General features: G+C 41.0%; 3 protein-coding genes and 1 long non-coding RNA gene across 9 annotated transcripts in view; 2 read left to right on the top strand and 2 right to left on the bottom strand.

Annotated features, from left to right (window-relative positions):
• Nucleotides 1-10,057, top strand: part of LOC147135440 (electrogenic sodium bicarbonate cotransporter 1-like) — a 28,997-nt gene extending 18,940 nt beyond the window's left edge. For 2 of the 5 annotated variants that reach the window (XM_086054539.1, XM_086054542.1), the window contains 12 exons: nucleotides 1,363-1,415; nucleotides 1,514-1,699; nucleotides 1,789-1,902; nucleotides 2,946-3,107; nucleotides 3,183-3,361; nucleotides 3,450-3,522; nucleotides 5,110-5,178; nucleotides 5,788-5,961; nucleotides 6,841-7,005; nucleotides 7,097-7,190; nucleotides 8,231-8,304; nucleotides 8,402-10,057. In XM_086054539.1, coding sequence (XP_085910665.1) covers nucleotides 1,363-1,415; nucleotides 1,514-1,699; nucleotides 1,789-1,902; nucleotides 2,946-3,107; nucleotides 3,183-3,361; nucleotides 3,450-3,522; nucleotides 5,110-5,178; nucleotides 5,788-5,961; nucleotides 6,841-7,005; nucleotides 7,097-7,190; nucleotides 8,231-8,274 — 1,313 coding nt within the window. In that variant the 3' untranslated portion in view covers nucleotides 8,275-8,304; nucleotides 8,402-10,057. Of the gene's footprint in view, nucleotides 1-1,362; nucleotides 1,416-1,513; nucleotides 1,700-1,788; nucleotides 1,903-2,945; nucleotides 3,108-3,182; nucleotides 3,362-3,449; nucleotides 3,523-5,109; nucleotides 5,179-5,787; nucleotides 5,962-6,840; nucleotides 7,006-7,096; nucleotides 7,191-8,230; nucleotides 8,309-8,401 lie in introns of all 5 variants that reach the window. The other 3 variants (XM_086054538.1, XM_086054541.1, XM_086054540.1) reach the window with 2 other exon arrangements.
• LOC147135439 (uncharacterized) lies at nucleotides 8,081-11,827 on the bottom strand. The gene is made up of 2 exons (XR_015089944.1): nucleotides 11,702-11,827; nucleotides 8,081-8,501 (listed from the first exon to the last, which is right to left on the bottom strand). It is a non-coding gene; the product is annotated as an uncharacterized LOC147135439 (long non-coding RNA).
• On the top strand, nucleotides 11,704-13,930 carry LOC147135438 (neuropeptide FF receptor 2-like). The gene is made up of 3 exons (XM_086054543.1): nucleotides 11,704-11,990; nucleotides 12,349-12,448; nucleotides 12,822-13,930. Exons 1-3 carry the CDS (start codon nucleotides 11,840-11,842, stop codon nucleotides 13,657-13,659), a joined length of 1,089 nt encoding a protein of 362 aa, XP_085910669.1. The 5' UTR covers nucleotides 11,704-11,839; the 3' UTR covers nucleotides 13,660-13,930.
• A 1,964-nt stretch (nucleotides 13,931-15,894) lies between these two features.
• Nucleotides 15,895-22,395, bottom strand: LOC147135437 (SWI/SNF-related matrix-associated actin-dependent regulator of chromatin subfamily A member 2). 2 transcript variants are annotated; one of them, XM_086054545.1, is made up of 6 exons: nucleotides 21,767-22,395; nucleotides 20,212-20,450; nucleotides 19,126-19,231; nucleotides 18,942-19,043; nucleotides 17,510-17,596; nucleotides 15,895-17,451 (listed from the first exon to the last, which is right to left on the bottom strand). In XM_086054545.1, the coding sequence occupies exons 1-6, from the start codon at nucleotides 21,863-21,865 to the stop codon at nucleotides 17,269-17,271; spliced, it is 816 nt and encodes a 271-aa protein (XP_085910671.1). In that variant the 5' UTR covers nucleotides 21,866-22,395; the 3' UTR covers nucleotides 15,895-17,268. The 2 variants fall into 2 exon arrangements, with proteins under 2 accessions (XP_085910671.1, XP_085910670.1); XM_086054544.1 differs by having other exon boundaries at nucleotides 15,895-17,369; nucleotides 17,452-17,596; nucleotides 21,767-22,381.
• Between the last annotated feature and the right edge of the window lie 981 nt (nucleotides 22,396-23,376).

Here is a 23,376-nt window from a genome sequence, read left to right as displayed (position 1 = left end):
TGATTCTCGTGGATTTTGCTGGGAGATGATTCATTTCAATGACAATACGGTTCAAACCATTTACAATACAGTTCATTCCATTTACGATAAGATTCACGGCAATTACGATTACAATTGTGGTTTGATGCAGTTCACTTCAATTACTTGACGATTCTGAAACAACTCACTTCAGTTACAGTACGATTAAATCCATTTATGTTAGGATTTACCCTATGTCCGATAGGATTCCCTCCATTCACTAAAAGATTTACTTTGATTTCGATGGCTCACTCCAACTATGATGCAATTTATTCCATTGAGTTCGGTTTTATTTAAAAACCGCGCAACAAGGGAATTAAGTAGCAAAGGCTTGTGTATGGCTCCACTCCCTTCAGAAAACCATATTAAATGTAAATTACTTGATAGATGGTACAACTAAAGATAATAGTGTGGACAGAAAGATTAAAAAAAAAACATGAATACAGAATAAGGATTTTATGACACGATTCACTCCATTTACCATAAAATTCACTCCATTCTCAAGATTAATGCCAATTGTTATGTAATACAATTCAATCCATTTCCAATCTGAATCAATCAATTTACGATCCAATTCACTCCATATGTGATAAAATTCACCCCATTTATGATTTACAATTTGATTCACTCTAGTCACGATACCGTTCAATACAATCCACTCAAACTATCACTCGATTCATTACCATTCCAATTTGACTCATAATTCTGATGCGATTTATTCCATTTCTGGTAAGATTCACTCTAATTATGGTTCGATTCACGGCAATTGTGATGCCATACAGGTCATTCCATTTATGATACCATTCACTACAATTACAAGATAATTCAATCTATTTACAAAATGATTCACTCCATTCTTTCAAATTTCATCAAACAATTTTCCCCTGCAAATACCCTTGCCATGAATAGCGTCACTGACGCCCTCCCAAAACGGTTTACATTATCATTGCCTATAGATGTAAGGAGATGGCAAAGTACTACTTTCGTATTAGACAAGGCTATGGCTTGACTAAATGAAGCTTTTCCTCATAGTTCAACACAGTTCTTTTGGCACTAGATGTTGATTTCTTTTTTTTTTTTTTTTCTTCTAATGTGCCTTGCCTTAATAAAGTTTGGGAACCACTGATTTACCCTAGATTATAATACGATTCACAACCACTATCTTAACACTAGCAGCATCCACCTACTGACAACCATTTCAATGTTATTATTTTGAGCTTGTGTCCGACTCTGTCTTGCAGAGAAGATAAGAAGTGATACTAGCTCATGTTTGCCTGTCCTTTCACGAACTCTCCATCTTATCGTTGCTGACCTGATTTTGTTATTTTTTTCTCTCTCTCCAAGGCAACATCACGGACCTCTATGACGCCGCCGCCTGGACTAACAGTTCCAACCTGGTATGCATTGTCCCCGCCCGCTCCTTCTGACGTTAACCCGGCAGTAACCACTGCCCGGGCAACGTTACTAACCGCCATAGTTTTTCTCCCGCCGGCAGTCAGAGAACGCCACTTGGGCGTCGCTCAGCAGTAGCCAGTGCGTCAAGTATGGCGGGAGGCTGGTGGGCGAGGCCTGCAGCTACGTGCCTGACATCACCCTCATGTCCTTCATCTTGTTCTTCGGCACCTATACCTGCTCCATGGCGCTCAAGAAGTTCAAGACCAGTCGCTTCTTTCCCACCAAAGTCAGTTTAGTTTGTGTTTACCATCGTCAAAAGTTGCAAAGGGTACCCAAACCAAAGCCAACTCGGACTTCATCTTGTCTCCTTTCCAGGTGAGGAAGCTGATCAGCGACTTTGCCATCATCATGGCCATCCTTCTCTTCTGTGGCGTGGATGCTCTTGTGGGCGTGGACACCCCCAAGCTCATAGTGCCAAGTGAATTCAAGGTACCCAGAGTTGCGGATGTTTCGATGCGTTCCCTTGACCCCCGTAACTTGAAGGGATACACATGGTACTTATGTTTAACAGGTGCTAGAATTATGAGGGGGTTGGTGGAAAAAGTTCTCCCGTGTAAGGAGTCTCTGCAGCCAAGAAATAAGAAAGCTCAGGCCTGACCGATTTGTTTGCCGATACTAGCTCTTTTGAAATCGGCGATTTTTTTTTTTTTTCCACTTATTTCCCCCCAGATATTAATTGTCCAATTTAATTTGTTGTTGGAATTTTATTCTTGAGCCCTAATTATAACTCCAATCTAAATGTTGCCTTTGTAGTACATGCAGTAATTGTTAGAAGCGGAGTGTAATCATCAAGACATTCCCTAGGGAACGGCGGGTACCGCCTTGGTAGCGGGTGAACACGGGCGGCGTTGTGAGTGTCGCCACAGAGTCTTCTTTTATTGGCGCTCGTTCACATCGGACACGCCATTTAAAGCTTCATCTCTTTGTTTGAAGTCACTGAGGCGGCAGTGGAGTAACCGGTTGAAGCAGAAATAATCCTCCTAGCCAGGTTTCTTCATCGTCATCATAAGGTCCCCTTTCACACAGCCAATCAAAGCCGTCTTTTTCCCAGCTTTTCCCATCGGTTTTGCTGCACTGTGTGAAAGGTACTGACACAGAATGTGAGCTTCCGAGGTAGGTTGGAGGAATAATGGAAAGCTGGTCTGTGAAGTCCAACCCCTATCACTAACCCCCTTTGTTGGGTTGAAAATAATTTTTGCCGTCTTAAATTTTGCGCCTTCTGAGGACAATTACAGATGCATGTGTGAAAGGGTATACCACAATTTCGAGAGCAGGTGTGAAGCAGGATGTGAAGCACTTAACAATTGTTGCTGTCGAAAATGTTCTGCCTCCTGAAATAGTTTCAGACCTGTAACAGATGCAGAACAGCATGTGTGTTTCCTTTCTGAGCAGAAGGTGAGAGAGAGGAGAAGCAGCAGTAAAACAGGCCAAAGTTTTTCTGGTCAACTTCAATGTTTATTGTTTTTCTGCAGCCTACCAGTCCATCACGAGGCTGGTTCATCCCTCCCTTCGGGGCGAATCCCTGGTGGGTGTACCTGGCCGCCGCCCTCCCTGCCTTGTTGGTCACCATCCTGATCTTCATGGACCAGCAGATCACGGCAGTCATCGTCAACAGGAAGGAGCACAAGCTCAAGGTGACATTAAATCTGGTAACTCTGTGTCCTGTTGTCCTTGGCTATTTGTCCAACTGGTGTTCTTTGGTCCCACAGAAAGGCGCGGGGTACCACCTGGACCTGTTCTGGGTGGCGGTGCTGATGATGCTGTGCTCCTTCATGGGCCTGCCCTGGTACGTGGCCGCCACGGTCATTTCCATCGCGCACATCGACTCGCTCAAGATGGAGACTGAGACGTCGGCCCCTGGAGAGCAGCCCAAGTTTCTGGGTGTCAGGTGGGGTCCGAATGTGATGACATCATCCATCTTCTGATCCAAACCAGTCAATTTCAGGATTCTTCATTTTTGTTTCATAAAATTCCAGGGAGCAAAGAGTCACCGGTATCATCGTTTTCATCCTAACCGGACTTTCCGTGTTAATGGCCCCTGTCCTCAAGGTAAGCTCCAGCGTTCTCCTTAATTCTTCCACAGAGATGTGGATTACTGTCAGCCTCTCTGTGGACAAACCGCTGTCCCTTTCCCCCCAAAAAATGTTCATCCTGTTAGGAATCTCTGAGGTGGAAGTAATGTGTTGCGAAATAAAACCTAATTAGCGAGTTTTAAAGCTGATTGCGGTGACATTAACCTTCAGGCCTTGCTGGATTTTACAAACCTTTCACATTGTCATATTTGAGATGTTTGATGTTTTTTTGCTTCCTTTCCTGCAAGTTTCAACATAAGTCTTTCTACAGCCAGCAGAGGAAGCTTCTACTTCTTAAATTCAAATGTATTTCTTCTCCGTGGTCAGCAGATGGCCTCTCCACTTAAAATCATAACTTACTCCACTGGAGTCCATGGAATTGCTCCCTTGTCCAAGAATTGATTTATGTGATCGTGTGGACTGGGACTAGATGTGCCTAATTGTCAAAGCGTGGAAAAACCCAGCAACATACCTAGTGGCATATGTTCCAATTACCTGCGGTGTAAATACGGTATACGCAGGCATATCGTTCACATCGGAGGAACCACTGAAATTTGTCAGGGTTGTTAACAGCACTCAGATTTACAAGACATGTATTTTCACTTTAGAGGGATTTTAAGCATGCGGGACTAACCGGCGATCACCCGCCAAATGAGGGTTCATCCCATTAGGACCTCTGTGGTAATGGCCCCTGCTCCAGATTTCTCTTTAATTCTCCCACTGAAATATGGATTAGGCCTACTGTCAGCCTCTTTTTTAGGACAGACTGCTGTCCTCCCTCGAACCGCTGCCTCCAAAAGTTCATCCCGTTAGGAATCATAAATACTTCCAAACGTCACTACTTTGAGTAGACCTCAAGGCTGTTCTGGTTGGAGTGACAACTCCCCCTGGTGGACAATTATATCACTTCATGGGCAAATGAATGCATTATATACATCACATATTATATATTACATTTTAATTCATTCATTCATGTAACTCCCAGTGTATATTATCTTGGCTTTTTATTATTTTCATTTCGGCACAAACCAAATATTTTAGAAGGATCATGAAGTAATAATAATTATCATTCAATATCATTTATAATAATGTTTCAATTATATATTCAACAATGTAAAAGAAATGGACAATTAGATTAATAGTTATTTTATCGGAAGAAAAACTGAACATGTTCATATTGAATTGGTGATTCTGATTTTTTTTTTGTATTGTGGCACCTTTCATTTTCAATTTCGCCTGCAAACGAGCCTGAGAACTTGAATCAAACAAGCTGCTTGCTTAGAAGACCACATTTGAAACGCATGATATTTACTACTAGATCACTGATATTTTTAGGAATACTCTGAAGAAATGTCAACAAATAAAACGTGTCTAAAAATACATGCGCTTCTATTGCTTTATAGAGGCCGACTCGCTGGTAAATTCAAGTGTGTAATTCCAGAACGTTGAGAGAAAAATGTTAAGCTATTTTTAAATGGAGCCATGTCGCTAAAAATATCTATAGATTTTTTTAATGCAGACATCTGTTTTGGTAATCGTGTGTGTGTGTGTGTGTGTGTTATAGTTCATTCCCATGCCCGTGCTGTATGGCGTCTTCCTCTACATGGGTGTGGCCTCGCTCAATGGCGTCCAGGTGAGTAGCTGTTTATTGAGATGACCGCGATATATACGTGTATATGTATGTGTGTGTGTAATATTATGAAATATGTAATAATATGAACTGTACATATTTTTAAACATTTTGTTGGTTTGGCTAAAATAAAAAAAAAAAAAAAAAAATTTTAACAGTATATTATCAGATTTAAAAAAAATGTTATTTTTTATTTATTTTTTTTTTTTAAAAAGCAAGTTTGTAAAACAATTTGTTCTTGTTGTTTTATTTTTCATAAACTTGTATTTCAGATGGTGATGTTGATGATTCAGATGATCTTAAAAATAAATGATACTGAAATTTTTTTCAGTTTTGGACTTCATACTAGTATACTACCATTCAACTATTAATTTTTTGGGTTTTTTTGCAGTAAGGTGGAAAACAATTTTTCACTAAATTAACTCAGTTGCTGCCTTAACTTGTAAGGAGGTATGAGGGCATTTTGCCTTTTCAGACTGGCAAAACTGATCGATTGAGTAATCATTGACATGAGAGAGTGTCCACTATTGCATGAGTACTGAAATCCTCATCAAAATGACAATGTTGGGTTTCTGTTTTTCTTTCTTTCGTTCTTTTTCTTTATTGCGGCAGTTCATGGATCGCCTACAGCTGCTGCTGATGCCCGCCAAGCACCAGCCGGATCTCATTTACCTGCGCCACGTGCCCCAGCGCCGCATCCACCTGTTCACCTTCATCCAGGCTCTGTGTCTGGCCCTCCTCTGGGTGCTCAAGTCCACAGTGGCAGCCATCATCTTCCCCGTCATGGTGAGCCTGCAGTGCCAGTCTAATCCTGTGTTTCCCAACCTTTATTGACCTAAGGCACATCACTGCCAAATCACAAAGTCTCATGAGAGTATTAGACTGTGTTAAATGCCAAGGACGGCAAGCATGCGTAAGGACATTTGATGGAAAAATAAAACATTGTTATATATACAACTAAAAAATAGGAAGTCAGCAACGCTGACTCGCCACAGGGCTTGACTTGAATGTTTTTTGGGGGGGTTTTTTTAAACATGGTGTTCACCATTCACCACATAAACGGCGTCTTTTCTCACGATACTTTAGGCTACCTATTGCTACATGTAATCTGTTTGTACAATACAATGATATACAGTAATCCCCTCTCCATCACGGGTTCCAGGTCCGCGCTACCAGTTTGTTACTATATGTTGTCTGTCTGCCTGTTTATTTTGGATGTAATTCCACTTTTAACCACTTGGTGGTGCTACACTTTTGTTTGACACAGTGAAAACAGGAAGTATTTCAGCTCCATCTTGTTTTTGCTGTCTATTATTGAATGTCACAATCCTCTTCCGTCCTGTTTTTTACGCTTACAGAAAGTGATGGGTTTAGGCCAATTTATGAGGTACAACTTTGGGCATGATTATTGATGTATAATATAAGATGATTTGTTAAGTTTGTTAGTTTGTAAAAAATGAACAAAAGAATTTACCTTGCTGGATGAGACCCTCTTCCATACTTACCAACATATTTGACGAATATGTTTGGCTTCCATTTGACAAATAGAAACGTCCACTACAGTGAATGAGTTCATTATTTTGCCCGCCACAGTCACTAGCATAGCTAGTTAAACAACAGTACTTAATTTGTCTGATATAAGATAATGGTTCATTTTTGGCTTAGATCTTGGCGTTGGTGGCCGTGCGCAAGGCTATGGACTACCTTTTCTCCCAGCACGACCTCAGCTACCTGGACGACGTCATCCCTGAGAAGGACAAGAAGAAAAAGGAGGACGAGAAAAAGAAAAAGCACAAGAAGAAGGGCAGCATCGACTCGGAAAACGACTTTGTACGTCTTTCACTGTTTTTTTTTTAATGTCTCCTCCAATTTTGCTGATCCTCTAGATGTGACGTGTTTAATGTTGTCCCTCCTCTGACAGTCTGACTACCCCTACCATGACAATATTCCCAGTATAAAAATCTCCATGGATATGATGGAGCAGGAGCCCATGTTGGGACAGAAGTCTTTGGCTAGTGAGTACCAGCCGAGGTTGGCTCTTCTTTGGGCTTCTTGCTGCTTCATGCTCGTCCCGCTTTTCCTCTTTGACTGTGTAGCCCAAAAACATGTAGTCGGCCCACACCAGTTTCCATTTAGAGCCTACACTGCAATTTTGGTCATATTTTACAGGTAAATTAATCATCAATGACCACAGTCCAAATTATCGCGGTGTTAACTAAAATGTATTTTAGGTGCATTTGAGAATCCAAATTTTCTTTGTTTACTTAAAAAAAAAAAGTTTGTTCAGTTTGAGAATTCCGTAGACTAAAAAAAAAACAATTGACTCTGATTACTACAAACATTTAGTTAGGTTTGCCAATCAAAAACGTTTTTTTTTTTAGATTCAAAAGAGGTTCATGAGTTAAGCAGCAAAATCCACCCGTTTTTAGCCATCTCAGGGGGCTTAATTCTGGATTAACTCTTATTCCACAAACACAATATTAATCAGAATGCCTTATTTCAACTAGTGGGCCTGCATAGAACATATTCTTGAAAAAAAAAAAAGTTTGGGTTGACTTTAAAATGATCTTTGTTTGAAAAAAAAAAAGTAAAAACATAGATGATTGATATCAAATCAAAATTGAAATTATCTTCGATTTTACCTTTAAAAAAAAAAAAAAACTACCGCTAGGTTCGTTGGAGACATTAAATTGTTTACTGCAAAAAAACAAAAACATGATTGTTTCGAGAATAAAAAAAGTTCTTCAGTGTTTATGAAAAATATACTATACAAAATTTTTTTGGATGATTTCTAAAAAAGACAAAGTATCTGACATTTGCGAAACTGTCTTTTACTAAAATGCACGTTAGATTTGCGAATCAGAATTATGTTTGTACGTTTACTGAAAAATATAGAAAATCACAATCCTCATCAATGTTTATTTAAAAAGAATGTTGTCTTTGACTAAAAATTCTTGTGTTCCATTTGTCTTTAGTTCCATTTTTACATTATCTTTGAAGCTGGTCCCCTTGCTTTGGCATTAATGAGACTTTCTTGACTCCGCCCCCTTCGCAGGAGGCTCATCGCAGACTTTCCTTAACACACATTCGCCGTGCTGAGCACCGCCTAGAGTTGTCCACAGTGGCCGAGTACGTGAGTTCAAACAACTTCCTCCAGATTGGCTTTATCACCACAAAATGCACACGCCAAAAAAAATGTTTCTGTTTTGTTGTGGTTGTCCTTCAGTCTTGAGAGAGGCGCATACACCAAAGCGTCACCTCACATCCAAATTGACGGCGACGTCGAGGACAACAGTTTCTTCTGGAAAAAATCTTCAGAAACGGACCTGTGAAAAGATATGAAGGGCAACTTAATATTTTTTTACTCTCCTTAGTGCTATTTTTTAAAAATTCCTTGACAATCACAAATGGCTGGAACTATTTTTTCTATTATTGTTATTGTTATGACAGTCTCGTGCAATTTTGTTTATACAATATGAAGTTTTAATGATGATTTTTGGAGTTTTCATGTATGGTATACATATAAACGATAATTTATTCAGATAATAATCATGAGCCTGGATTGTTTATTCCTTTAAATAATCCAATATACAAAAGTTTTTTCCTTTTCAATTAAATATTTTAGATTATACTCGAGCAGACTTTTTTTTTTTTTTATCTAAATAATCCAATTGACAAAATAAAAAAAAAAATGTAATTTTTATTTCCCATTAAATTATGAAATGAATTCATTTTTTTTAAAGGATATATTAAGCGGTTTGGGTAATGGATGGATATTTTTTTATTAAACTCCAGCAGACAACAATTTTATAATATAAAATGCTTAAATCATTTGATTTTCTCCTGGATTTATTTAATAGATGCGTCTTTAATTGTAGATCTTTAAAGTCTGCATCTTCTCAAAAAATCTCATCCTCCATGTATGATTTATCAATAAGAATGTAGTTCTACCTCAGATTCCTCTGTAGGTGCCAGACATTTATCATTTTGTGCAATTGTTTGTGATCAAAACACAGATTTTTGATTTACCGTAGTTTATTTTCTGACATCTTCCTTCCAAGCAGGGGCGGAGCCAGAACGTAGCTAATGGGTGGCCCTGGAAAAATCAGGGTGGGCCTGCATATTTCTCTCACTTTGCACAATCCTGTCCCTGTCCTGTCTTCTGTCCCGACACATCGTATATTCAAATAAAATGACAAACCGAATAATATGAAGTTCAGATCTTCCTTAGACAACCACAGTTATGTCATTCTTAATATTCAATATTTTTTAAAAAAATAACACAAGGAAACAGAAATTCGAAAATAATTTAATAATAATTAAAACTTTTAAAGTATATATTTTTTCATGAATCTCACTGGGTGGGCAGTCTGTCAATCTGGGTGGGCAGAGGCCCACCTAGGCCCACCCATAGCTCCGTCCCTGCTTCCAAGCAACACTGCATACATCTCTAAAGTCAGCATTTTATTTTCTTCCAAAGTATTGTATTTTGTAATTCATTTTTCCCCAATTTGAATATTTAATGTGATTTATTTTTGTTAAACTACAGAATAATCTTTTGAGTAATCCTGACAGTCTATGCAACAAGTGAGATGCACAAAACTTCAAGTGAATGTGACAGAAACAAGACTGTTGTTCAAGCTGCTTTCGACACGAGACTAAAATCAAAGCAAAGTCTTCAGTGTAAATCGTGTTTATGTTCGTGTGTTGAGGTCTTTTGTTCATTTTTTTTTTTTTTTTTTTTGAGAAGTTTAGGAAATTTTATATCTGCACCTTATGGGCTCAATGATAATTAAAATAATCCAGACAGAAGAAACTTTTTTTTTTTTTTTTTATGGTGGTGTGTTTTTGAATGACAAATAAAATGAAACACTTTAAATTATTTGTAAAGATGTGACTGAATTTGTGGTTTATTAAGAAAAAGTCTAAAAGTAAAAATAAATGTCATAATAACATGGATAATACTGTAGGTTCATTCCAGGTGCTTAAATTAAGATATTTACACATACAAAAAAAAAAGGGAATTTCAGTTTGACGATGATTTTAAATTGTTTTCAGTGTTGAAAAAAAAATGACTGGGTAATGTCATTGAAGCTAATTGTTTTGTAACGTTTAAAAAATCATGCATTTCTGGCTTCATTAAGGACGATGTATATTGTTGAAACGAGGTTAATTGCAGTCATACAATTATATTATAGATTAAAAACATTTGTAATGAATTTTAGGAAAAAAGGATTACAGGGCTGCAGCCCATATTTCCCGTCTGTGCCATGGTACATAACATGCATTTTATATATATTCATACAATATATGAACACGCCCCAACTCCTAGCACACACACATATACGCCTTGTATGATGCTCTGCCCTGCCAGTCTTACTTAGTCTTTGAATGTCGCTCGCCTAGAGGGGATGCTGAAACTGACAGACAGGTAATCTCAATCGATCATTATCATTTACGTGTATGTAATAGACACTTTTGCTGTATTTTTATTTACATTATAGTGTACTTCTGCCAAATGTTTCCATTGTGTAAGTTGATTTTAAATATATTTAAATTTAAAATATGTTCATTTTAGACTCAAAATTCAAAAACCTAAGTTTGGCCTGGAAATGGTCTTTCACGTTTATGTAAAATAACATATGTTAACTGCATTTTAGACTCTAATGTGCCTGTTTACAAAAAAGGGCACATTTGGGTTGTTGATGAATTTTGATTTTGTTCAATGTTCCCCAAAGAAGTACTTTATTTCTTTTACACTGAAGACTAAATTGTCATTGATATTTCATAAAACACAGACTGAAAATTGTCATTGTTTAAAAAAAAATAAATAAACTGCTGTACTTTCGATTTAACAAAGATGCCAAACTTTCCTTGGTGTTTACATGTTAGGATCACTGAACTCAAATACTGTGTCTTTGATATTTAGGGAAATAAAACACCCTTTCGGTCAGTGAAGACTTTAAATTTTCTTTGATACTTACAAAACATGTTAGGTTGAAGACTGAAAAATCTATTTGATAGTTACAAAAACTGGTTGAATGAAGATTGAAATTGTCCTTTATGTTTACAAAAACATGCACGTTAAGTTAATTGAAAACAAAATTGTATATTTGATGTTTAGGAAAATACATTTTCCGGTCTCTAAAGTGTGAGTACCTGTTGCTAACTTTACCGAACTAAATTATCTTTGATGTTTAGGAATATAGTTATGTTAGCTTCGTTTGAGAGTCCAACATTTTTTATGAACACTTTGGATTCGGATAGTCTTTGATATTCTCCACATTGTCATTGATGCTTACAAAAACTAAGATTAGGTTCTGTCAAATTTTATATCGTCTTAACGGAAACACGCCTGTGTAAGGCTAACATGTCGACGAAATTGCTTAGCTTTGATTTAGTGAAGACTATATCGTCTTTGATGTTTGCAAAAACACGTTTTAGACTTTATATTGATTCTAGATAGCAAACAAGTCCGATGATGATTAGCTTTATCACAGGCAAGAAAAAGAACATGAAACAGAACCTCAGCGTCACCAGGAACTCATCATCGGGGGCGCCGCGGGGCCGCCAGGACAACGTGACCTACGTGGACTTCTACCTCCACCGGCCTTCGGTGGCGGCGGTATTCGCCGCGTCCTACCTGCTCATCTTCCTGCTTTGCATGCTGGGTAATGGCGTGGTTTGTTTCATGGTGCTGCGGCGCAGGAGCATGCGAACCGTCACCAACCTGTTCATCCTCAACTTGGCCGTCAGCGACTTGCTGGTGGGCATCTTCTGCATGCCCACCACGCTGGTGGACAACATCATTACAGGTGCGTTGCTTACTCACTTACTTTGGCTCCTCCCCTTGCATGCAGCTGTCATCTCTTCATCTCGTCTCATTGTGTCCCCATCTCATCTCCTCATCTCACCTCCTCTTGTTTCCTCATCTCTCCTCATTTCATTTCCTTATCTCATCTCCTCATCTCGTATCCTCATTTCCTCATCTCTGCTCAGCTCGTCATCTCCTATTATCTCCTTATCGCTTCATCTCTCCATTATCTCACCTTCTCATCATCTCCTTATCGCATCTCCTTGCTTCATCCCCCCTTCACCTCTCCTCACCTCATTTTCTATCATCTCTTCATCTCATCTCATCGATTACTTTTCTTACTGTCTTCACTTTGTCAGGATGGCCTTTTGGGAACCTTGTGTGCAAACTAAGCGGGATGGTCCAGGGAATCTCAGTGTCAGCGTCTGTCTTCACACTGGTGGCCATAGCCGTTGACAGGTAAAATGACCCTAATCTTGTATAGTTTTAACCTCAAAACAAATTTTAATGCATGAAAAAAAAAAAACTTTTAAAGTATCACTTAGTGCCTTGTTCTCACTCTCACGAGACTAGATATAGTATAACGTGCAAACAAATAATTTTATGCAACAAATAATAAAATATTCATTTTTAAAGTAAAAATCATCATTGAAAACAAGTTTACTTTGTACATACACATTTTAATTACAGTAGTTAAGTCATTGACCAATGACCTGGCCCGTCTATTTGTTTTAAAAATCAAACTAGACCTTTCTACAGAAAGGTTTACACGTTCCGATTTTAGACAATCATTCCAGATGTGGACTGATGCTCCTGGTTTGCTCCGGTCCAGATTCCGCTGCATCGTGTACCCCTTCAAGCAGAAGCTGACCATCGCCACGTCCAAGTTCATCATTGTCGTCATTTGGGTGCTGGCGGCGTCCATTTCGTGCCCGTCTGGTGTCATGCTGCACGTGGCCCAGGAGCCCAGCGTGCGCATCGTCCTGAGGCACCGCGATGACAGCCGCCCCTTCTACTGGTGCCGCGAGAACTGGCCCAGTCCGGACATGCGCAAAGTCTACACCACGGTGCTCTTCGTCAACATCTACCTCGCCCCTCTTACCCTCATCGTCATCATGTACGCCCGCATCGGCCTGGCGCTCTTCAAAAGCGCCATCACGGGGGCGTCTCTGAGGGGCGGTGGGACGGGACCCGGAATGGAGGCCCGGCACGCCGTCTCCAGGAAGAAGAAGCGTGTGATTGCCATGCTCCTGGTGGTGGCGCTGCTCTTTGTCGTGTCCTGGCTGCCGCTGTGGACGCTGATGATGCTGAGCGACTATGCCAGCCTGACCGAGGGCCAGTACCGCGTGGTCAACATCTACCTGTACCCGCTGGCCCACTGGCTGGCCTTCTTCAACAGCAGCGTCAACCCCATCATCTACGGCTTCTTCAATGAGAACTTCCGCCGGGGCTTCCAGGCTGCCTTTAAATTCCAGTTGTGCGCGGTCGTCAGCGAGCACCGAAGGAGCTTTTCCCTTCGCGTCCTGGGGAACGGCATCCCCCCGATCCGGCCCGCGACTGAAGGGAGATCGGGCTCAGTGGGGGGAGCGGTTTCGTTGCGCCGCGAGAGATGTCGGGAAGCCTCGGGGAACCACATCAGAGAACAGGACGTGACTGTGGAGCATCTGTAGAAGGTTTCCCAGAATTAGACCAAATACATTTTCCTGAAAACGTCCCGTTTCTGGCCTGTTCTGGGCTTCAGAGAATCTGGACTGTGGGTCACTTGTCAATCTGTATTGGCTGCTAATGAATCGTGACGAGCCAATATTGTTCTGAAATCGATCTGAATCCGTCTCTGGTCAATCTGAGTTGGTCACAAATCAATCTGAATTGGAGAGAAGTCAATCTGCATTGGTCATCAATCAATCTACAAAATTGTCTGGGTGCCAGGTAATCCAGATCCAGTTGATCAGTATTTAGTATTTCCTATTTAGTCAATCTGGATTGTTTGTCTGCTCATTCAAAGTTGGTCATCAATTAATGTGGTGCTCAACGGTTTCTAGACTGTGGTCTGAAAGATTGATTACAAACCGGATGTGTTGGCAGTCACTCTTCTTTGTCAAATCTAGATTGGCCGGCAGTCAATCGTGATTGGTCTGCAGTCAGTCAGGATTAGTCACCAGGCAGTCTGGATCCAGTCAGTCATGAGTTGACATATGGCAATTTGAATTTAGTCAATCTGGAATGGTCATTAGTCAATCCCCCTGGTCACAAGTCACTCAGACTCACTTTAGTTGTATTAACTTTATCGTCTGATGGAATCATGCTATTGCTGTTGCACTAAGGTGTTTTAATAAACTAAAGTAAGCCTTTGCACACTGCATCTTGTGTTGCGCCATCTGGTAACCCCTCAGGCTTGCCACTCTGTCTCCCTTTGTTGGTCATTGATTTTTTTTAAGTCTCTTGGATGGGTTGTAACCGTTGAGTGAATTTTGTTGCTCTGTAATCGTGACATGTGCCATGAGAATAAATTTGATTCCATCCATCAATCGCGACTGCCACCGTTTACCATTAAAATAAAAAAAATAAAAAAATCTTGCGGGTTAATTTTACCCAATGCAGAAGATACTGTCGATGATTATGATGATTAAGAAATAAATAATCAAGGGAATTATTCCTTCGGCACAATTAAAAGTCTTCATGTGGCCTAAATGAGAGTGCTGGGAGTAATTCTCGGGAGGAACCACATGTACAGAACTCTCATTTTCTTTAATGTGATCCAGTGCAATTACAGGCGACGCACAGGAACCAAGACAGATCTTATTCAAATCCTTTGAGTGTTTTTTTTTTCTCCCGCAGATTATAAATGTCCTTCTGGACCCGCTAATCTGCCATTAGAGCGTCCGCCTACATCTGTTTAATGGACACAACTGAATGTTAATAGCTAATCGTGTCAGTCAAACGCACGCAATACATACTGTTCATATAGTACAGCACTCACAGAATGTTTAGGATATTAGCATTTGAATTTTGCTGTTCAGATCCTTGTTGGAAAAAAAAAACTGCAAAAATGAGTGAAACATTGGACCTGCATTCAAAATTTTAGAGAGGGTCAGATGTACTTTTAGGTTTATGATGAAATTACACTTGAAAGACCAATTTCTAAATTTTTTTGTTGGTAGTGTGCATTCAATTAGGTAGCACACTTTCCCGGTGGCATTTATTTTGGTAACATTCAATTCCAACATCCCAAACAGTTAACTCAATCTGCATAGGTCATCTGTTAACATGTATAGGTCGACAGTCAATCTGGATTTGTTGCCAGTCAATTTAATCCAGGCTGTCAAGATTATTGGGATTGGCCGCCAGGAATTCAGAATACATTCAAAATGGATTGGCCTGCCACTTGATCCATATAAATTGCCTCTAAATCTGGATTTGGATCTACATTGGTTCCTTGCCATTCTGGATCCAGCCGATTAGGTTTGGCCACCAGCAAATCTGGATCCGTTCAATCTGAATTGGTTGCCAGTAAATTAGGGTTGGTCCTCCAGTCATCCTGCATCAATTGGTATGTAATCAGGATCCAGTCAATCAGGTTTGGTCGCCACAGGCCACACCATCTGGATTGTTTTCTGAATTGGCTGCATTGATCGACATTCAATCTACAAAAACAGACAATCTGGATTGATCTCCGGGCAATCCAGATCCATTGAACCTGGATTAGTTGCCATTTTCCATTCAATTAGTACCGTTATAGGTCACCTGTCTGGATTGACTGGATAGATTCCCAGTCAATCTGGAATCTGGTTGATCTGGATTGGTTGGCATTGGTGACCAGAAAATCTCTTGCCCACCAATCAATTGGGATGGATCGCTTTGATTCTAGAGCGTGTAATATAACACGTGACCATCAAGACTTGGAATGGTTTTTGATAAAATGTATTAACAGTACAGTTGATGGATACAGTACATGTTTCCAGGGATTGTCTCGACGTCGTCGCCGACAACACGCTTCACATACAATGTGTACAAGATGTATCTGCTCAGAATTCACATTCAAAGTCCATGGAGAAAAAAAAATCCTCATATATAAAAGAAAAAAAAAAAAAAATCACACTCCTGTACCCGGATTCTTACACTCCTCATGTCACAACGTCGTGGACGTTCCAAATGGACAAAAATATTACGACACACCTCTTATTCAACCAATTGGTCCACCTGGGCTTCATCCCAAGGAGATCTTCCACTTCCACCTAGGTGGCATGTGTCACAATATTTGTGTACACATGGTGCTACAAGCCCAATAAAGGCATTTCATACAAACACACTGATTAATATCAGTACTTAATTCATTTCTTGTTTTTGTTTTACATCATATCTGCAGCAGATGAATGGTAAACAACAATTAGAGCAGCCAGAATGAGCGAGCCGTCCCGCAGAGAAAACACAAGTGATTCTCTTTTCAAAAAGTTCTTTTCAAGGTGAGACCGACCATAAAGTTAAGGCCTCAATGCGGGTATACAGAGTCTGAAGGAAATTTGTCCAGTACAGTGGTACCTTGACTTTTGAGTTTTGATTCATATCAAAATCATTACTCAGGTAATTCGTATTTAAAGTAGAGTTTGCAGTCTTAAAAAGAAAAAAAAAAAACTTTTGTCATACAGTATATGTTAAAACTGCCTGTATGACCTGACAGTACAATATTATTCAAATGATAGTTTCAAAATCATCCCACTCTGGCCCCATCTTTTGCATCCAATTTAATTTTGAATTATTATTTCATAACTTGTCACGGCGTGAAAAAACTGGCCAATCAGAGACTGTCAGGACAGATGGAGTGACTGAGGGATGCGTGAGACTACATTCAAATCCAGCTAGCAGCTTCAAAATCACTGCAAGCGTGGTCACGGGATGAATTCAACTCGGCTCTCAAGGCATCACCGTACCGCTGTATGTGAGGTTCAAATTTAGTAGCAATCAAACAACATTTCTTGGAGTAGTCCATCTTTGAAGGACCCCTAGAAATGGACAAAATAGCCACTTGAAACCAAAACGGGAGACTTGCTGTGTCTTTTCAGGCATGGCTTCTTGACACAATGCTGCATGAAACAGTCTTTGGGGACTGAATTTGTTTAAAAAGTTCCGGTAGTATGTTTTTGGTTGTCCCACACATGAAATATGGTGAGTTTTTAGGTATGGGAAAGCCCTCAAAACGGTCTTCTTTTTTAAAATTTTTTTTGGCCGAAGAAAAGTAACAACGAAGAAACAAATCAACTTCAAATCTTCCCGACAACAGTTCAACCTTCATCCTTGGAGGAGTTTTCCTCCGCATTCTGGTCTTGGTACAAAGGCAGCCTCTTGGCCGTGCGATTCCGACTCCTCTCCTCGTTATCTGGCGCTTGCAGGACATGAACGAGCAGTAAAGGAGAGTTGGTGATGTTGGGATGTTTGTTTTTGGGCGGGTCACTAGTCTGCATTACCTCTTTCCGGGTCTTCAGCGGCACCGCCGTTGTCACTGTGGACGGCGGCGGCGGCGACGACCGTCTGCTTGGGCTCCTCATTGGCCACGATTCTCAGCCGGGCGCTCTCGAAGACGGACTTGATGACGATGGAGTCCTCGTAGATCTGTGGTGGTAAACACAACACACTAATTGGATGAGAAAGCAGCACCTCGAAATGATCGTTAAACTTTGTCTTGGACTGTTTTTCTCAACTTCTATTGATCCAAAGCCAATATGTTACATTCGAAACATCTCACAGCACAGGGTACACAAGAAAATAATAAATGTCACATAAAGTCGATACACTCGGGTTTGGGAAAAAAATCGACTAAATCGTATCCGTCGACGACAATATTAGGCCAATGTAATAATGGCTGCCAGTGAAGAAGAATAAATGATGAACAGGAAAACAACACTCCCACTGGTGTGATATTGGTTGAGTGTTGTTTGTTACTAAACAATACCAAATAATAAACAACAATAAGGTAAATAAACTGTTATAAAATCAGGCAAGGCTCCAGAATTTTGCAATTCTCTTGACAGTTTTGAGCTGTGATCTGATTCTTGTGTTGGTGCACCACCTAGTGGCTGAATGGCAGATGCTAATATTGTGCTAACACTCGCTGATTTAGTTAGTTTTTTTGTTGTAGTTTGTAATTTTTTAATTTATATATACATATACATATATATATATACATATACATATACATGTACATATACATATATATATATATATATATATATATATATATATATATATATATATATATATATATATATACATACACACACACACGTATACTATAGATTTTTTTGGGTGGGCAGAGCGGTGCGCTTATTATGATGGGATAATTGATAGGATAATCAGTTCTAAAATTATTTGACAGTGACAGGCACAAACCAATAATAAATATTAATTACGGTTTGTAAATACTTTCTGCCCATGTTTGAGCATTTATTCAATATCCTTGATTTCTAGCTTGAGGTCCACGTAATGGCACACTGCTCTTTGTCCTCACTAGGAAGACAATTCAGCACACTATTACAATGGCTAGCGCACCATAGTTGAATGATTTGTACTAATAATATTTTTCCACTACTAGTGCCACTTTTGGCCTACAAACACACAATTAAACCTTACCAATGAACTACTGTGCTGCACTAGTAACACTTTGCAGTGTTACCCAACTAGTAGACATGTGTCACACAGTTGTAGCTTCTTGGACCCTATCAGTGTCACTAAAAGGCCTACTACTAGTTTCGCTTCACTAGTCACATGCAGTTGTCAGGCTAGTGTGCAGAAATGTAACATTACCAGTCAGACTACTTCTATGGTTCTATGCTGAATTTTCTTACTAATGAGGACAATGAGCGCACCAGTGCATATCAAGGATATGGAATCATTTTCTTTATTTTGCCCCACTGAACCAATTTAAGTGCCAAGCCCAATCCAAATGTTGGGGTTTCACCTGAGATCCTTCCAGGTTGTATGTCTGAGCATTGTGACACAGCAGAAAAATGTCCTTCTCCAAGTCCCCCACACTTCTGTACTTGTGATTTCGCACTCGCTCCTGTAAAAGAACGAAGTCAACGCTAGAGTAGGACTCGAATGAGAATCGGGTCCGGCGCGTTCATGGATGCTCAGTTGCTCACTCTGATCCGTCGGAAGTCCACAGGCTTTCGGATCAGCTCATAGTATTCGGGGGCTTCCTTCCTGGAAGGCAACTGGACAAAACCTTTGCTGATCTGCCGACCCAAACTGGAAGGATAAAGGAAGTTGCGTTTCACTTGAGAAGGAGTTCAAATGTTGTGATGGAGCACATGTCATTACTTTGTTTTAATAAACCAAGTGCTGACAGGTGCATGGAATTGGTCTGACTCCTGCTGTTTTGTTTTACTAAGCAGAATATTGACAACTTCCGGGAAGGGAGCTGACTGTCATTACTTTGCTTTACTAAACGAAGTGGATATAACCTCTGGGTATTTAACTGATGCCATTACTTTGTTTTCATGTATCAAGTATCAAGCCATCAACTTCAGAGAACAGGATTGACATCTGTTCCTTTGTTTTTCTAAAATGACTGTCGACAACCCTCAGGTACTGAACTGACGTTGTTACTTTGTTTTAATAAACAAAAGGCCATCAAAACAACCTCCACAAATGCAGTACCTCTGGGAATGGAGCTGACTGTTGTTATTTTGTTATTAAAATAAGCACCGACAACCTTTGGGAAGGAATTTGACTGCCGTTACTTTGCTTTAATAAACCAAATGCCAACAACCTCTGGGAATAGCGTTGACCTCTGTCACTTTGTTTTACTAAACCAAGTGTTGACCAATTCCAAGAACTGAGCCGGTCATTGCTACTTAGTACTTTGTTCTAATGTACCAAGTGCCAAAACCCACATGTCAGTAACCCTCTGGGAATGTGGCTGGTGCATTTACTTTGTTTTAAATTAACTATACCAAAAATCGTAATTCTAGTCCGTTCGAATGAACCAAGTGGTGACAATCGTCAGGAACGAAGACAACTGTTGTTATTTTGTTTTAATCAACCAAGTGCTACGAATCTCAGAGAACGCATCACCTCTGGGAATGTTACTGCTCTCTATTACTTTGTTTTACTGAACCAAATACCGGCAATCTCCACGTGTCGACAACCTGTGACAATGGAGGCGAACATCGTTAATTTGTTTTATTTAAACAAGTGGCGACAATCTTAGACGATTGTTTCCTCACCCGTCCTTGTAGTTGACCACCATGTCCACCAGGGTGCTCAGCTGCCGGGTGAGCTCGGGCGGATTCGGGGGGAGCTTCTCGGCAGGCGGTCGCCCTCGTTTCCGTTTGACTTTTTCGCCAGTGGTGTCGTGCGGCGGCGGCGGCGGCGGCGGCAGTGGCAGCTCCTTGTCGCATCGATCGTCGTGTTTGCGCTTCTTCAGGTCGCCGCTGTCCTCCTCCATCTTCCCGCCGACTTCCGGCTGTGGTTCAGGAAAGAGTCCCACTTAAAACTTCAAATTATGCTATCACAGGGAGTGGGCAATCTTAACAGGTCAGTTTTGAGTTTGGATTTGAAGGTGGTAAGCAAGAGTCAGTTGCGGAGGTCAGGTGGAAGAGAGTTCCAAAGCTGGGGAGCAGACTATTCAGCCGCTCTGCTCCCCATGGTGCTGAGAAGGACAGGGGGAACAGTCAGGTGGATGGAGGAGGAGGAGGAGAAGGATCTGAGCGCGCGGACTGGAGTGGTGAAGTGGAGGAGGTCACACAGGTGTGGAGTGGTAACGTTATGAATGGCTCTTAAGGTAGGGAGGAGCATCTTAAATTGGATACGGAATTTGGGAGCCAGTGACGTTGCTGGAGAACGGGGGTGATGTAATGGGAGGAGGGCGTTCTTGTGATGAGACGTGCAGCTGAGTTCTGGACCAGTTGAAGCTGAGCTTGTTACTGATTAGGTGAAAATGATGTGTACAGGGTTGCAATTTCCAACTAATGCTCATGAAAACTTAAGCTTGTATAAATAGTAGGATATTGTGCAGACATTATTGCTGGTGTGAAAAGTATATAAATGACATAATTTGGGTCACTTTAAATCTAGTGTAGTCTAAAAAAATTAATGAAATATTTATTTATAAAATGTGACAAAAAGCGTGCCTCAGTCTGCCATATTTTGTATGGTACAAATTACAATGTTATTTCGTAGCATTTCCCCACTAATCGTTTGCGGTCACTTGTCCTTTGTGCATGCTAATATTTTTCCAACCGCACTGTCGCTCCCCTTCCAGTTTGTGCTGCAACCGCTGCATTTTGTTTGTTTTTTTTCCACTCCGCGATATAATTTTGAGGGACATGGGGGAAGCCAGTGTGCATGCATTCTGCGGGAGAGCAGACCAGACAGAATACTGATCCACGCCTGCACGGCACATGCTAAACAACAAGGATTGTCAAGGACACGGCTGGCGGCTCTTAGGTGTTGGTAAACAAACTAAACGCACACAAGCACCCGAATAGGTGGTGGGTTGGGTTGGGGGGGGGTGTAGGGGTTAGGCTGTGGGAGAGCTTTTGAGGTGTGTGTGTGTGTGTGTGTGTGTGTGTGGAGGGGGCGGAGGGGGGGGGGGGTCGTCTGCAGCATCACCCTGGAGGAATGAAGGCGTAATCCCTCCAGCAGCCGTCCACATTCCCGCCACACCAAACCTTGCCTCTTCCTTGACTAATCTGACCAAGATTACACTCCCTCTCCTCTCTCACGCAAGAAACGCTCCCTCACTCGCACACATCCACCCGGGAATGTCGGGATGTTTACCTGAGCGCGGTCTGAGGGATCCAGCGCGGCAGCGACGGCGGCAGCGGCGGGGGAGAGAATTAGCAAGCCCGCATAGCAGCGAGCTGCTAGTCTCTTCATCAGCTGATCACTCAACAAGAAAGGGGGAGCATAGAGGGGTGGGGGGCTGGGGGAGAGAAAGAAAATGCACTATGTTTTCATATACAAATCAATGAGGGGGGGCAATGCGGACGCTCCCGTCTGCATCGCTTCGCGACGTCTGCGGCAGGCCCCGAGCGCGTCTCCCTCTCCCTCCGCATGCTTTCAACATCCGGACTCCCTTTCTTCTCTTTGCACCCTCCCTCCCCACAAAGGTCCGCTTTTGACTTTGCATTCCATCTGAGCTTAGCGGGGAAGCGGCCCGACACACTCCCCGGCCTGTAAACACAACGACTCGTATTACAAGCGAGGAAAAAGGTCGAAAACGGCCGAGGCGAAGTTGACTCCAGGCGACATCTGGTTGGTGTTAAGCTATGAGTCGTATTTTTCCAAAAAGTACCATAAAAAAAAGTTTAAAAAAGATGGCCCAAAAGCGCTTTGGCTCAGCCGCGTAGAATTCGGCCGTTTGGGAATGGTAAAGAAATCCATCCGTCCGCACATGGATTTGAACAGGAAACTGTGCATCTTTTATGCAAAGCAACTAAAGTCTGCATTCGGATAAACCAGGGGTGTCCACACATTTTGATAAGAAGGCCAGATTTGGTGAGGTGAAAATGCGGGGGCCGACCATGTAGCCTGACATTCTTTTTTACACAACACCAATAAATCAAAGCACATTGTAGCAAACCAGTCTGCCTTTCGCTTTTGTCTTACTTATTTAAATTTCAAGATTCTTAAACATGTCTTTTGGTCCATTTGAAACATGACATATCACTGGCAAATAAATGTTCACTGAACTTTTAGATTTAAAACAGGGAAATAAGTATTCACCAGTGCAAATTACATTTCAAACATCAATAACAACTGCCAATTGAATGTTCTCACAACATTTTAATTCTATGACAGAGAAATATGTCAAATATACATATATATAATATTTGCCGCAGGATCAATTTCAAACATATTGTTGAAAATAAATGTTCAGTGAACTTTTAGATTTAAAAAGAGGGAAATAGGTAACAGTCTCCTAGAAAATGAGGCAGACACCGTTGTTGCGTGTTTCAGTGAAAAATAGTCCAATTTCCACCTTTCCTTAAATTGTCGGCCCTTGCTGTCAACTTTCTCTTTTTTATTCATTGTCACCATTAGAGAAAATTGTCCTGAAAGGGTCACACAGGGTTATGGAGATGGACGGAGTGCTGCTGCCCTCTTGTGTGTAAATGCGAAATTTAGAGTGCATTTTATACGCTTGTCTACGGGGCTACGGGCCAGACGTTATTCATTTTATGACAGAGGGTGCGGACCGGATTAAAATTTGACCGCGGGCCGCATTTCGCCCCCGGGCCGGACTTTGGACATGGCTGGGATAAGCCGAGCCAAGAATGCCCAAATAATGTAACTAGCTGCCTGGTACATTCATAACGATAATCGAGCCAATTCTGAGACCCAATTAGACCCTTCTACTAAAGTTGGCATAGCGCCGATTACCAAGA

This window comes from Filicampus tigris, chromosome 15, assembly GCF_054856515.1.
Source record: "Filicampus tigris isolate MCC_2025a chromosome 15, RoL_Ftig_1.0, whole genome shotgun sequence".
Classification (NCBI taxonomy): Eukaryota; Metazoa; Chordata; class Actinopteri; order Syngnathiformes; family Syngnathidae; genus Filicampus; species Filicampus tigris.
Note: the sequence above shows the minus strand (reverse complement) of the source record. Positions and strands in the feature narration are given on the sequence as shown.